Here is a 16409-nt window from a genome sequence, read left to right on the forward strand (position 1 = left end):
TGACACCACATTGGTTATCACTGTCTCAGTCCTCGATACTCTGCAGCTCATCTCGCTCTACACAGTCTTGATAACACTTGCTTACACACAAGTATATACTGCTCAGGGATCAACACATACGAACAGCCATGTTTTTTTCCGCATGCTTTGCATGCCCACACCTCTGACCCATTAAAATATACCACATTCACGGACCTGACAAATACCAGATGCCTGTATGAGGAGGCAATAGTGCAGACTCTGTTTATACCACTTGAGACAGCACACACACTACATTGGCATAATACATTACACAAGTGAGTGTCTAAATCTTTGATATGGTTAAAAAAATTAAGCGGAGAGAGTAAATTGATTAAAAATACACGTGTATTAAGTTTGTGTTAAGAGTAAAATACATACAAGTGAATTAGTAAAATATCAAGACCAATAGTCTTAACCCATACATTAAGATTTGTCCATACAACCTTTCCAGTAGTGGTTTATTTTGTCCGCAGGGTGCTGCGGGAAAGGCCAAGGTGTCACTAAAATCAAAAAGGAACTATCTCCTGGGCGCACACAACAAACATTCAAGAATACCCACATATCAATTATTTAATGACGAAGGATGTGAAGTAATACACATAATTAAATGGCAACATAAAAAAGAAATGTTTTGAGGCTGCTTTTGAAAGAAACGAGTCCTCAGTGATGCTATTCCAGCAACTAGGAGCATAAAAACTGAAGGCAGCTTCAGCGAATTTGACTATGCTCAGCACATTTCATGGCAATCTGCCTGTTGAATTTTGATATTCTGTGTAAAGAAAAAATGTGGCCTGGGGATAGGAAGGTCAGGGGTACAAAAACATTAAGATGTAACCTCTAGGGACCATGAAAACCAGTACTAACTTTCTTCGCAATCCATGAATAATTTTTCAAGATACTGTAGTCTGGAACAACCAAATGTCATTGGCACATCTAGAGCCCCACCGCTAGCGTGGCTAAAAATGTTACCCAATGATGGCACTAGAGAAGGATCAGGGGATGAAAAACACTGAGATTCAACTTTTAATAATAAACTAATATTTACAGCACATGTAGAAGACTCAAGCCAGTGGTTTACAAGATACCACGTCATTGACCAGAATGTCGTCACAGGGGTTACTAAAATCTTAGCTTGTTCTGGACCAATGTGTTGGATGTACAGCCAACTGACATCCATTAATGCCGCTGCCAGCAGATGGATGAAAGTGGCCTCATATGTGAAACTGGCCTTCTGTTTGTTCAATTTTTGTAAATTGCACTTAAATGTTTTCTAAAGTAAATATCTTTCTACCATAGGAGTGAATTTATCCAACTCACTCAACACGTTACATAAACTTTGTTATAAAGGCTCTATTTCCTCCAACTGCATGAATCCTAATCCCACAGCATCAATTACCACAGCAGACTGTCTGCTTCTGTCCATGTCCTTCATTCTCAATGTTTTTGTGGTAAAAAATAAAAGCTTCAGTTGCTCAACAGGAATTCTGGCTCAGTTCTGGTCTAGTTATGAGCAGGGGGCAAATGCGGAGGAGGTTTTTTGGGGGGGTCAAGTATGACTGCCCCCAACCCCCATCAATGCTTAAACTGATTGGATGGAAGTTTAGGTTTGTGTTTTTTTTTTTTTTTTTGTTTTTTTTGGTCAGCAGAGAGTGGAAAGAGAAAGAGGGAGTGCAAATCCTTACCCCAGAGCCATGTGTCTTTTGTGGTGGATGGAAGGAGAGCTTTCCGTGAATGGACAAAGATCAGACTGGCTCTGAGCCAGACAGAGAGAGGGGGAAATACTACCACTGATAAGCTCAGTAATAAAGATTATTTATATGGAACATAACATAATAAGTGGTTTATAACTCATAACAAACTATCTGATGTTATGTTAATAAAACCCAGACAAATAAAACATCAAAATGTGATCACAGAGGAATGAAATGGGCATATAAATTGTGTTCAATAGATATCCTATTTTCTATGCATCTTGTGTAAACCTACCTGTGGAAGTGTCTTTATGACTGAATGAAAAGATAAGTTTAACACCTTAGTAGGAACAGCTGCAGCTCCTCAGCCCTTAGCACTGTAATGCAAAAAAAACAAAAAACAGACTTGCTCCCAGACTTATTAATCGCAGCAAAAAATGTGACATTGCATAACAGACAATTCAGTTTTTTTACAGCTTGGGTTATATTTTTGTAGTTTTTACTGGTCATGCTTGTAGCATTGCACTAGGAATAGCAATAATAGTCCGTCCGTCCGCTCGACCACTTTGGTCCAGACTGAAATATCTCAACAACTATTGGATGGATTGCCATGAATGTTTTTACAGACATTCATGGTGCCCAGAAGATGGATCCTAATGCTTTTGGTGATCCTCTGACTTTTCCTCACCATCAGGTCAAATTTATAATTTGGCCAAATACTTCTGTCCATGACCAAATATTTGTAAACTAAAGATATTCCCATCAACCTTGGCTGGACTTTGAGATTTATGTTAATTAACAAATGTTTAGATGTGTTTGGACGCACGAATGCTAAAATGCTAAACTAAGATGGTGAACACAGTAAACATTATACCTGTTTAACATCAGCATGTAAACATTCTCATTTTGAACATGTTAGCATGCTTTCATTACCATTTAGCGCAAAGCAACATGGGGGTTTTAAATAAACCCCCGAGGTTAGCCAAACTATTTGGATTAGAAAACAAAGGTCAACGGTAAAAGTTACCAACAATAAAGCGTCTATTGTAAATATTCATTACAGGTTACAGACTGACTTCCCGGTTCAACTTTGACCTACTGTATTTTCTGCAGTTGTGTTTGTAGAGTTTTCCTGTCCAGCGAGAGATTATTAATAAAATGAAGAGGTAGATAAACTGGCTGCTTACTTGTTTACTGCCTGCCTGATCACCTGAACACTAGCGTTTCTTGTCCCATTGGACTTGATGCAATGTCCCCAGTTCTCAGCTATTACTTTGCAAGTACACTGTTACTAAAGCAGACAGAAATCATGGCCAAAGCTATGAAAATAAAACCATACTCGTAATGAACCTGAGTAATTTGTTAACAAGTGAAATACAAGATGAAAAAGAGGTGGAAAAATGTCTAGAGTTTTTCTGCTGATTTTAAGAGGTGTTTAAGCTGCCCCCAGGCGCTTTCGGACAGTCTTTCATGTAATTTTGTGTTTGAAGTTTTTTCTTTAGAGGATATTGTGTACTTCAGTTTTAAAGTACAGTGCAGCGCTGAAATATATGTTAGTCCCTCCCTCAGCGCCACATGTTTCTGCCCCATTCCACCCTCTCTTCTCTCATTAAATGGCACATACAGGTCTGTGAAAGGCCTTAATTGATGACTACTGCTGCCTTGTTTGTAGGTCAGGGATGCTGTAAAGCAGACATGACTGATGTTATAAACTGAGGCCACTCTATGTATGCACGTTTGTTTAAAAAAAGAGACAGAGAAGAAGGAGAGAGGAGGCAGCGGACCCATAATAGGACTCTCCTTTGCAGGAGAGCATGAAAAACGAGCTGTGAAACAGCCGGTGCTGCGAAGCAGAGCCTCACTGCGTCATTAACACTCCTCCTCGCCCATCCATCCCTCCATCTTTTTTCCATCTCTCTGCCAATTTCTCTTTTACTTCCCACCTGCCAGGTCTCCTCCTAGCCGCCCGTCTTCCCAGCTTCCCCCTCTTCTCGCCATCTTTCCAAGTCTCTCCCAGCTACAGTACCGTGTCACCAGGTGCGACAGACATAAATTAGCCATTTACAGAGAGATGGTAAGCACGCCAGAAGCACCTCTTTTTAAGTCTGCTATGATCTGTTTCCTGGTCTCGGGAGTGACCAAGGGCCAAGTGGAGAGACACAAACATAAACTCTCAGTAAAGATATTCTGACAGTCATGTATTTCTGTCAGCCAGGGCTGCAACTTATGATTATTTTTATTGTCAGTTAATCGGTTAATTAACTCACACTGTAGCCGATTGTTTTTCTTCTTCTACTGTAAGCTTTTTTATATCATGACTCGTGCCAAGAAACATCACCCGTGGCTAACAAAGCACACACTGTTTGGAGGCACAAATTGAATCATCGATCAACACTTTTTTGCTATTCAAATATTTTAACTTCTTTGTGCCTCTGTTTCTCTCTCCCACATAATTTAAACTTACAAATGTACCCATGAGAATGTAAGGAGGAATGATTTTTCTGCTTCAGCATCTTAAGTATCTCTTTTTTTAAGGCCTTTACCCTTCTTCAAATCCAACATGTTTGTCCCTTTCTGTGACCCTGGCCTGCCTCTGGATTTTTTCACTGACCCTCATCAGTGCCCTTTAAGCTCCCTCCCACTTCCTCTCACTCTCTGAGCTCGTTGCGGTGGGAGTGTGTGAGCTGACCCACTGAAAACTCTCAGTTGGAGGGAGGTGATGAAGAGGGGTACATGCTATGTCCAAGGTCACAGGCTAGGGATGGAGGAAATCAGCAGCTGCCAGCTCTCTGGAAGAGAGGCATATTTCTGTCTTTCTTTTTCTCTTGCACTCTGACTCAATCAACTTCTGTTCCGACACAACAGCCTCTTCAACTCTAGAAAATGAGTTCAGTTGAAACAGCGACAAAATTCATGCATATGTTTCCCCGTCTGATAGTGTGAAATGATATTTGGGTCTGGTGATACGACAGGACCGATACCGCTTTTCTTATCGGTCTGCTTTGTTAGAGAAATCTGGACATCTTTTTGTTTGTGTCTGCTTTATTTGCACACAGCACATGAACAAAAAAACATGAGGAAATACAGACTCACACTAGCACACAGCATTGGGTGTATCTGTGTCCTGTCAGTGAATCTGTTAAGCAGGATCACTCCCAGAGCTCCCACCGGGAAGCATCAACTCTGAGGCTACTGTGGGAACCGATTAAACGTGTGTGGTGGTTTAGTGGAAGTATATGAGCGTGTGTGCGCATCTGGTGGAACGTTTCATCGTGTGTTTGTGTGTGTGCAAGCACGTCTGATAACAGATCCTTCAAATCACGTCAGAAATGTGGAAAATATTCAGGAATTTGGTGAAATAGTGACGCAACAACTGAAAAGGATATGACAACAGACATTTCTCTTTAAAAGTGTTAGTGTTAACATTCTTCTATGCTAGGTTGTACAGAGTGTACTGAGATCATACTGCAGCCTTATATCACAACATTTCTCAGCACACTGACATCTGTAATCAGGCACACCAGACTGGAGACCAACCTGTGTTTGTACAGTTGTTTAGCGGTTTGCCTCGCTCTCCCAATCATTGCCAATGTTCCTGGAGTCTGTAATAAACAAGCAGGGCAGTCTCCCTGTCCTTGGGAATCTGTAAAATGTGTCTAGCAATTATGGTGAAGTAATTGTCCTTTGGGAATAGGATTGAATAATAAGCAGGCAAACAGCAATGGAGCAGCCACTAAACTTCCTCAGTTTCCTCTCCAAAGACTGACTTGCATCACATCGCGGAAGTTTCACATTCCTCTGATCAGGGGGTCCATTGAGGCCCCCCCCCCCATCCCCAGATACAGCCTGAGTAGGTGGACAGCTGTGCAGCAGCCACATCTCACCCCTATCCCCCTGTTTAACTCTGCACTCCAGCTGGAGAGCACACCAGACTTCAATGAGACTCTGACAATGTGATTTAGCGCTTTCTGACATTCCACAAAGATGGGATTCCCAAACTTTTTCAGCTTCAGGTGACCCATGTACTGAGGTTGGAAAATTCCTTTGACCTTTATTGTTGCAAAGGCAGTCTTGGATTCTATGAGGGAGCAAAGTGTATCCCCAAGTGGAACAATAACTAAACCAGGTGACAGCTGTCTGTAGGATCACTGTCTGCGTTTTCTCAGTGAATTCTAAGTCTGAAACCTGCTGCTGAAAGCTTCCTGGTTCATAATAATTACCTGAAATGGAAGTTTTATGAGAGCTGGAAGTTTTCCAGTGTCTTGCTTAGGGACGCTTCAGCAGGGAGGGGATTTTCCTAGTGACCTTATGTTTGGCACTTATTTTCTCTTTCCTCAATTGTCACTTTAAGTACCAGGAATTTGCCATTGTGGAATTGGTGCTTTGTGATGCTCCACTCACATATGGTAGCTTCATGGTACAACAGGACCTCACAGATTCACCGTCGCTCTTCATGAGGTCAGGAGTCCTGAGGCTTGAGAACCTCAAGCAAAACTCTGCTATATGGAGCATTTTGTATAAAACGATGGTAGACAGGTGCCTGTTGCTCTCTCGTCATGGTGGCTTGTCACATAGGAAACCATAAGTTCGAAGATAGGGGGGCTCTATAGCTGAAGGTGGAGGTGTGGTATTTAATCATTGCCATTGAGGCTGAATGTGTTTGACTTTCTGACACTTATAGGATTAAAGTGTCCATCATGACCGGACATATGCATCATTTACATTCTTCACATCCCTAAATCCAACAATTTTAAGCTCTCCTGGTGGTCCAGATGAATTCAATGTGAGACGCATACAGTCTACTGGCGTTGAGGTTATGTATATACAGACTGTGTTTACGTGAAATTCAACATTCAAACCGAGCAACAGTTTCTTAATGCCTCTGGTCAGGCTGTTGTGTGAATATATATCTCTTTTTGTAGGCTGGATTATACATTTTAATTGTCCATTTCCATCGTCTGTTTATGCACCTCAAGTGCACATGGGAAGTCTCAGTTAAGAGTGGAATGTTTCCTCTAACGTGAACATTGTTTTCTCAGTGAAAAACTCTGGAATTTAAGGTCCAACTTAACAACATTTCTTGTGTGAGAGGGAGTTCGACCACAAGTGGCCAGGGCTCTGTCCAAATTTAGCAGCCTATTCGCAATATTGCTGGATTTCCTCGGCCTCCATTGTTCGACTTTGAAGACGACAGACAGACAGAATTGGGTCATGGCATCACGAATATTATAGGTCACAGAAATATTTGTTACTTTTATTGTCTGCTTGGCACATACTGCCCATGATGTTACCTATTCATTGTGACAGCGACAGTTATGTTCCCTAACTGTTATATAGATGAGAAAGAAGAGTGTTTCCAATAGTAGATTGGTTAAATGTGACATGCGTATAGTTTAGTATTGAAAAGTGTCAATTATCAAGTAAGTAGTGTCAAGTGCCTGGTCTTATTCTTAGTTATTCTTTGATCAGATATTTTCAAATCTAATACAGGATGCTTTTGTAACTTTAGAGTATATTTTTGTAAGTCAAAGTACTTTATTTAACATTGATGCATTGAGCGGTTTGGCATATTTTGTTAAATGAAAACAGGTTATAAAATGATTATAGTCCACATAGTAAGGTATTGAAAAAGTTATTGTTTGGGATCTAATATAGAAACAATATTGGCACGGATATAGATGATTTTCAAGCGATAACCAGCCCAACATATAATACTTTCTTCTTTATCTAAGATGAAAAGTCATCAGTGTTTTTTTTTTTTTTTTCCCCCCCTAGTTTTATCGTCAAAAGCTCAAATCAAATCACCTAGGTAATCTTTCTTTTGTTGGTATTTTTAGCTTGATACCATTTCAGTGGTTTTAGATGTTATCAAAATCATTATCACATAACAATATGAATCACGTGGAAAAAAATGACAATACAGAAATTCAATATGTCAAAATAAAAGAATAGTGAATCCAAAAAAGGGCAAAGTGAAGCAGGCACTTCTCTGTTCATTTAACTGGATGACTACATTTTTGGTCATTGTCTTTGCTCATCATTCGTCAAGATTCATCATACTGGAAATGATCTCTCCAGGTCTGCTTCTGTACAAATTTGCCTGATTCAGTTGGTGGAAAGCACCCCAAGCTTGCCAGATTGTAAATAGGGTCAGGTATTGTTTGAAGACTTTCTATTCTAATGGCCATGCAGTACCTGATTTTCTGCACTGATACAAAAATTGTACTTTTTTCAACACCTTTTGATTCATTTCTCTAGCATCTCTTTTCAGTTAACAGACAACAGTGTTTTCAAAACGTTATATGTTGCCTAACACAAGCAGTCAAAATAAAATAGTCTAAAATTGGCAAAATTTTGATTGAAGTCAGGCCCAAGCTCTGATCAAAGAGTAGGTAAACAAGATAATGAACCTGACCAAATGGTCAATGCATCCTTTCAGTGCTAAATAGTTTTTAGTCGTTTTTCTGTGCCACAGATAGATTTAGGTTCGTACCAAATCCAGCCGTACTACACACTGACTTGCAAGATTATTTTGCGGTTTAAAATTGTTTCTAGCTGAAATGAGGTGAAAACGTTTTTTTTCTGTCCATTCTCCCATTTTTACAACATAAATGGTTTATGTTAAAAATAAAGCAGGAAGCAGTGTATGTATGAGTGCTATATGGATTGGCATGTGTTTGCAAGCATGTATTAGCGGATTTTGTTGGATTAAGACAAATATGTCCCGCTAAGATGAAACCACACTCTCACTAACTCACTCTCTCTCAGTTTGTCATTGTGGCTTAGGAGGCAGATGTTCTTGCTCTCCCTCTGGATCTTCTTTCATCGTTTCAGTCCCACTCTGTTTTTAGGCCTGGCTAATCGAACACAGCGTCCCCCCAGAGACATGAGATTCTCGTGTGATAGTAACTTTGGCTCGCAGACCAGACATGTCTGCCAGTTTGTATGACTTGCTTCACTCTTTCAGAACTCCTTCAGAACTCCTTCAGAAAGGACTTTAACAGATGGACTAGACTGTGCTTGGTTTTGTCCTTGTTTTTTCTTTTTGTCTTCCTATTTGGTCCAAAGAGAATGTATTTTTTACCCTATTTTAAATGCTTCTGACAGCTAAGTATTTAACTCTCGCAAGAGTCCTTGTATTCGTAAGTGAGGTTTGGATTTAATGCTATCTGAGTAATGGTTAGTATTTTAAAGGGGAACTCCACAAATTTTACACATCACAGTCTGTTTACTTTAAGAGGACTCCTGCATATGTGGAAAAAGTTGTCGGTTGGGGGCTGAAGACTACAAGTTTGAAAAGTAAAAAAATCTGGAGGTGTGGAGTTAGAAAAACGTGAGCTAACCGGTCCTCTGTAGGCTGCTCCTCATCTCTCCTCGAGGCTAGAGGCTCCAGGCTACACTAGCAGCTACAAGAATAACACACCCGAAACAATGACTGAACTGTAGGTGGTTGTGTTGCATTGTGTGTAATGACGATATCTTTGGTTTATGCCACATTCATTTTGATCCTTTTTTTTTTTTTTAAACTCTCCATCGTGAGTCTGACAATGTTAGAGGAATGCAATGCTAAATTGATGGAGCACTCTTTAAAGGTTGATGCTGCTGTCATACTATATTTTCTTAATATCCATGAAAACACCAAACCAACAATGCATTAGAGTGGCCATAAATAATTTCCAACCCCCCCACCGTGTCTACCCTAGACCCACAGGTTCCTGCTGAAGACGTAAATCTTTGAAAACAGGTAACAAATGTACAGTATAATTTAATATTGGAAAAAAAAATTCAAACAAATGGGAACTGTATGAAAAGTTATTCAAACGGGCGTAAATGGTGAATTTGCTGGGAATTTTTTAGCTGCAAATAGATAGAAATTTGGTGTGCCAGTGAGTATTTAAAGTATTTTTTTATGGGGAATTGACTGAAAATAAACTGCAATTCATGGTAATGAAGGTAAAACCCGGTACAACAATGTGGCTCACTGATGTGTTTTTAGTAGTTCTTGGACAAGAATGGAGCTCTAAGGCATGAAAAAATAAGATACATATCAGGCTTTGGCTACTGTACACATGCAATAATGTTTAAAAGGATAGATTCTTTTTTGGTTTTGGTCTTTTTATAGGACTTGTTGACAATAAAATACAGAATATCGCCAGACTCATGCTTTTAAAAGGAGACAAACCTCAGATCAGTGGTTAAGGGAGTCAAAGTCGCTTGCCAATTTGCAGGAGTGATGAAGGCGACGTGCCTTGCTGGAAAATCAGACATCCATTTTCTTAACTCTTTCAGTCTTATCTCCCCATCTCCTTTCAAAGATGATTGTTTTTCCTACTCACACCTTCCCTTATTAAAGTAATATTTCTCTCTGAGCAGCAAGAAACCATTTGAAAAAATTATTTTCAAAAGAATGTAGAGAATGAGAAAGCATTAAAGCTTTTGACATTATGACATGTCATTTAACTTCATTATTAGTTATTAGGATTGCTCAAATATTGCTGTAACTCTACATAAATAGCTCCTGATCTTAGTGGCTCGCTGTTTCCTTTCCTAAGATCATTAGTGCGTACAGTAGTTCTCTTTGAGCAGCTGCTCTGTCTGCATGTGGCTGCAGCCAGTTCAGGCACAGCAGGCTCTTTCTGTTTTATGGTCATCTGGCCCCTGACGGTCCACTTCCTCTCTAAATGAAGGGTACAGAGCCGTAGAGTTAACACTGCAGCCATAGGCAGTAAGTAGATGGACCCAAGAAGAGAATATTGGCCGTTGCGTAATTTAAACCAGTGCAGGGTCCAAACATTATTAGTTTCAGCATGGGGTCTGTCATCTGGCTGAAGTCATGGAGCAGTGATATATTTTAAAGGAAATTTGCACAGTTTTCTCCATCTTCTCCTTCCAGCTTTTCCGTTTAATTTTAGATTCATGGTTATTTGTTCTTTCATCAGTTATCCCCTCCTGTTCATCCCTTCCTCCCTTCTTCCTTTGCCCCAGTTCCCGTAGCCAAAACCAAGGTCTGGTCTTTCTACACTCTGTGTTGGGGGGTAGGGGTGGGGGAGTGACGACGCATCTGTCTGTGTACATTTCTATCTGTCGGCACATGCAACATGCCAGGAATTGAAATGTAATATTTTTTTGATACAGTATTTTCCACTGTTGCACTCCGGGTGAATTATTATTCACATTAAAAATAACTAGACTTCCTGTAAACCTTAAATGAAGCTGTAAAACAGATTCCTGAGGACTTGGACAGAGGGAACACTTTTAGCTATCGTTCCATCTTATGTAAGATACCTCCTCTGAGTTTAAAAGACACAGAATGGAGAAGTTGCTGGTTTTGTTATCAAATGAAAACTGCAGACAGGCTGGATGACACACACACACACACACACACACACACACACACACACACACACACACACACACACACACACACACAGTTTGCACCAGTGTGTATACCTGTGTGTATGTGTGTGTTTCATGTGGGTTACTGGGTGCGTTTTAGTGCCAGCAGCCAGTGCTTGCTGTACAGTCAGATAACATCTCCTGGCTGACCTGCTGCTGGGTTTCAGCTGAGAGGGAAGGGAGGGAGAAGTGAATGTGGTGAGAGGCCAGGCTGGCATTGGCTCAGCAATGGCAATTCACACCTGGCATCTGGCTTAGCAGCAAGAAAATGACTTGGAAGAATATTAGTACTGTGGATTCTCAGTCACACCTACAGTACAGCTTATAATTGAACCTGCTTGTTATATGTTTCTGTTCGACAGTTTACTACACTGGATGCCTCTGAACTACTACGAACAAACTACTACAGTGACAAAAAGTGATGTTTTTTATTTTATAGTCCTGAAACATTGGTAAAGGTCAGTACTCATCTAGCTGCTAACAATAAAGGGCTATGAATGCATTCAATAGGATACATGTGTGTGGGTTTGTGTCGAGAGAGTTTATGATTCTCTCAATTGAAGTGCACAGCACGAAAATTAAACTAAAGAAGCTGTCTGAAACCTAATTTTTTCGGGACCCTTTTTTGATTCGGAAACTGCTTTAATATATGGGTTTGTTTTTCCACTTAATGCAAACAACATTTGGATTTACTTGAATAGACCGACACGAGTAACAGTGCAGGACCAGGAAATTACAGTTACAATCTATTAACGGATTTACTTTATTTTGTACTTATGTGATATGATACAGAGTAGTTCTATGGTTTAGCAGTATTGTGTGTGGAGCTACAGGGTCATGCTGCCGCCTTTGTGAACAGTAGCAACCAAAGAGATCAGCTTGTGACAGCAGTCTCATTTGGACGAGGTCAAACAGATTAAAAAGGCATTCAGTAAACCTACGTCATAAGTGGGTCCTTTGAATGAAAGTGGATCAGGAAACTAGACAGATTATAGAGAAGATAGTGCTACAATGTCAATGGTTACTCCACACTTGACTGTTCTCAAATGTGTTTGAACATGCCTTCATGTTGAGTGATCATGGCTTCTTAACACCAATTTACAAACATTAGTTAACCAAGCAATTTCTGAAGTAATTCCTGAGAGAGTTTTCTTAACTACGACTAAGAATGTGATGGTAAAACAGTTGGCCTGCCAGTCATGTATACTGTACATGTAAATAACAACTGTAGTTATCAAAGATACTGTGGCTGTAATGTGTTTGTGCTGTTTGAAAAGCTTCCTTTTAAAGTAGTTTAAGGAACACAGGAACAAAACCAACACAGAAGAAAATTGCTTAGAGTTTGGGTAGCAGCTGATAAAGGTTTTACCCTTCTGAGTGCACCAGTAATCGCCGTGAATTATGGGAATTGTCAGCACAGCAAATTGCTTGTGTGAAACTACGCATATAATTGCTGATAGGGGCTGTTGTCCCTGGTAAAAACATAATTAAAATAATCATAAACTGAATTTTGGAGAAAATTAAAAGTATTTAATCTAAGCACATCATTGACTCATGAGATCACTGGATATCAGGGAGTAAGATTACATCACTGAAAATATTACAGCAAATGACATCAGTGCCTGCACTTTTAATCAGGTAATCTGTAATTTATGAACAATCCCATGTGAAAGTAACCTTTAAACCTTGATAAGACCCATGTGATGGATTCAGTCATTCATTTTCACTCCTCTGCAATGCAAGTGATGCACTCACTGGTTTTTAGAGGTTGATTGATGGTTGAATGAAAGAATGTTGGAGGAACTTCATATGAACCCTGCTGCTTCATCTTTACAGCATGTCCTCAGGTGATGCTAATAGGAAACATATTGTATTATATCTGTGTGTCTGTAAGTGTCTGCACATGCAGGTGATCAAACGGGCTTTTTTAAATGTTGCCCACGTGTACTTATGCTAACCATAACTGGTTTGAGTTGCTCATAAACCTTTCTTTGATTGTTGCATTAAAGTTTCCCCTGCTTGGAATAATTAAGATGCTGAACTGAATTTCTCTTTTTTTACCTAGCCACATTTTCCGTCACTACATGTCCAGACATGAATATGATCAAAGTCTCCTCATAAATCTGTAAAGCTGTTTTTCGGTTTCGGTCACAAAGATTTTTAGCTGTTTTGCAGTTAGAGAGACATTTTTTCATGTCAGCTAAATTTCATTTATACATGTCCATCATTCAGCCTTTCCAGCCAGTCTTTTTTATGTCTGTCCTTGTGTGTGATATTACAAAGATTCATACTGAGCAATTTGGGGTTGGTTTCTAACTTTATCTCCTCTCATCCTACCAGCTTGTCCACCCGGCACTTATAAACCTGAGGGAACACCAGGAGGTCTGAGCACCTGTCTGCCATGCCCTGACCTGCAGCACACTTCCCAGCCTGGGAGCACTTCCCTCAATGACTGCGTTTGCAAGCTGGGCTATCAGCCAATAGGCATGACCTGCCAGGGTAAGAGGAACTGCTCTGTTAACTGCTCTGTCCATGATGTTTGATTTAGCCTGATCGGTCTCAACCCCAGATGCTTGCGTTTTCAGATATCATTTGTGACAACATCCATATTCAGTTTACAGAACAGTGATTTAGCCTGTGACCAGTTGATGACAGCTTTTACATATATGTTAGCTATTCTTAACATTGACAGTCATGTAAAGACTTTCCCAGGAATAAAAAGCAGGGGAAGTTAGTTATTTTTACTTTTCTGGCTGCAGCAAGAATGGTGTGAACTGAGCAGTTGGCAACTGGCAGAACTGAACAGGTAGCACCAGCAACAATAATCCTCATGGCTGAAATTAAGAATGAAACTGTCCAAACAAATTCAAACATAATCAAGAAAAAAATCCAAAAGAATAAGATATCATACTACTGGGAATACTAGTTGACTGACTGAATTCTGAGAAATGCAGGCTTCGAACCAAACCTAAATAGTTGAGATTTGTCCTCTGCGATCCAAAGCAGAGGACAAATATCCCCATCGGAACCGAAAAAATCTAGCCTGGTCACAATGACCCCAGTCAGTAAAGACAAAACACAAATTCCTCTCTAAATTTCTCTTTTCAAATGGACAGTTTAGCACTTTATCTCACTCTGTACATAGCAAGTCAGTCAATAAAGACAAGTAGCATCTGTGTAGGAATCCAATTGGAAACTGGAAATAGTGTAACTTTTGGGCCTTATGTGGCTGTAATAATAAGGAAAACGATATGGCTTTTAAAACGTGACCGAACATGCTCTACAGAAGAAGAAATATGGGAGAATTTGTGGCCAATAAGGCCATTGAGTAAGGGCAGTAAAAATCAGATGCTGCCAAGAAAACCACTAGGGCTGGTAAATGTAGTGATATATTGATGAATCAACTGGAACACAAACACAGTATTCCACATAAGTATGAGATCAGAGCATCCTGTGTCATGAATCTGCTTTCAGTAATTCCAGTGCTCCTTCCATTTCCCAAAGAATGAGCCAGTGATTTCCACACAGCAGTTCATCTGAACACAGTTATGTTCATTAATCATTAGTTTCATACACTGCATTGTGCTTTCACTTCTTCCTTCTGTTCCGTCAGATAGAGGAGGTAATGTTTGACAACTTGTAGTTACTTTCCGGTTAGCTTTAAATTTTTCCCTTCTCTTCTCTTCTCTTCTCTTCTCTACTCTTCCAGTGGTTTACTGTCAAGCGCTGTCTCCTCCAGAAAATGGCTTTTTCGTCCAAAATGTATGTAACAACCACTTCGATGCTGCCTGTGGTGTGCGATGTCAGCCAGGTTTTGACCTCCAGGGAACCAGCATCAGGCTGTGCCAGGCTGATGGCACCTGGTCAGGGATACCTACCAGCTGTATAGGTGAGGAGGAAGCAGGCCTTCTCTCAGCAACCTTGAAACTTTCTGTCAATGAAAATAAAATGCCATTACCGTCGCACATATTTTGTACTTAAAAATCTGCAACCATTGGGGCACCCTGGGGGGCCTAAGTTTTTAAGGTTCTGACCAAGAGTTACATCATCTTTCTATTGCTGTCTTACAAAAAAAAAGGCAGAACTGTGAAAAATGAAGCGACATTGCATTGGTTGGGAAAACGAGTAGGCACAGAAATCTGATTGGCTGCTATAGCTGATGATCACAAAGAATTTGTCTTTTCTAGCTTGGTGATAATCTCAATATTAGTAAAGCCTCTTGATTACTGAGTACCTTGAGAAAAAGGAGTGGTTGTTTTGGTTTGTTGTGTTGCTAATCATATCGCTTGCAGTGCAAATGCAAGGTAACAGAATGCTATCCTGTGCTCCAGCTCCAGTTATAGCCAGATTTTTTCAAAATGTATAAGTTATGTTATATGTAAAGTGACATACTTTTTTCATATTGCATCCAATTTTCATATTACATAACTCCACACTGTAATATCTTGCATGGCTCATACAGTTTCTTTCAATACAGTACAGTACATTTCACATAAACATACAAGCTTGTCTGATTAATCCCAGCAGGTCCCTCCACACCACATGTCTCATATAATTCCTCATTAAACTATGGGATCTTCATCAAAGCACTCAGAGCCTGCCGCTTCTCCTCTGATCTCTGCAGAGCTTCATAAACATTTATGTAGCACTAAATCGACTTATCGAGATGAAGGAAAGGAGCTCATCTATTGCACTGATTCGCTGCCACTGTCCAACGAGCAAGGGCAAGACAGAGTCCGTGTGTGTCAGCGTGTAAAGATTTCTCGCCGTGTATTGAGATCATATGTGTTTAGAACGAGGAACCAACATTTACTGGGAGGCTACCACTTTCTGCCAGACCAAATGTTGAGAGGAAGAAACGGTAGGGAGGATTCAATTACAGAGTGCGAGACTGAAAGGATGAAGGGATATAAGGAAAGGAAGGCCAGTAGGTTTAACGGAAGGAAACAAGAGTGTGAGGGAGTTCAAGAAAGCAGAAAGAACAGAAAGGAAGGGAAGAGAAAGTTGGAAAGGTCAATAGATTAAGGAAAATGCCAGTTAACATTGAGACAGCAACAGAGTGACTCAGAAATACCAAGACATTGAATATTCAAGGGTGTGTGTTGGAGATTTATAGTATGTGGCTTTTGGTATATATTTTCTGAGTGTGTGTGCACGTATTTGCCTATATGTGTTACAGTAAGTCTATTCTTTGCCACATACTGTAGGACCTCCCACCTAGTTAAGCCCTGAGGGAGGGGGGGCTCCTCTGAACTGCCTGTCAGTTAATGGATGGTGATGATAAATAACACACCTCAACCT

At 40.1% G+C, this 16409-nt stretch overlaps 1 protein-coding gene across 8 annotated transcripts in view; it reads left to right on the forward strand.

Annotated features, from left to right (window-relative positions):
- The window catches only part of svep1 (sushi, von Willebrand factor type A, EGF and pentraxin domain containing 1), a 106507-nt gene that overhangs the window by 40815 nt on the left and 49283 nt on the right, over positions 1-16409 (forward strand). For all 8 annotated transcript variants that reach the window (XM_040140955.1, XM_040140950.1, XM_040140951.1 and 5 more), the window contains 2 exons: positions 13449-13607; positions 14818-14997. In XM_040140955.1, coding sequence (XP_039996889.1) covers positions 13449-13607; positions 14818-14997 — 339 coding nt within the window. The remainder of the gene's footprint in view (positions 1-13448; positions 13608-14817; positions 14998-16409) is intronic.

Source organism: Xiphias gladius, chromosome 12, assembly GCF_016859285.1.
Source record: "Xiphias gladius isolate SHS-SW01 ecotype Sanya breed wild chromosome 12, ASM1685928v1, whole genome shotgun sequence".
NCBI classification, from domain to species: Eukaryota; Metazoa; Chordata; class Actinopteri; order Istiophoriformes; family Xiphiidae; genus Xiphias; species Xiphias gladius.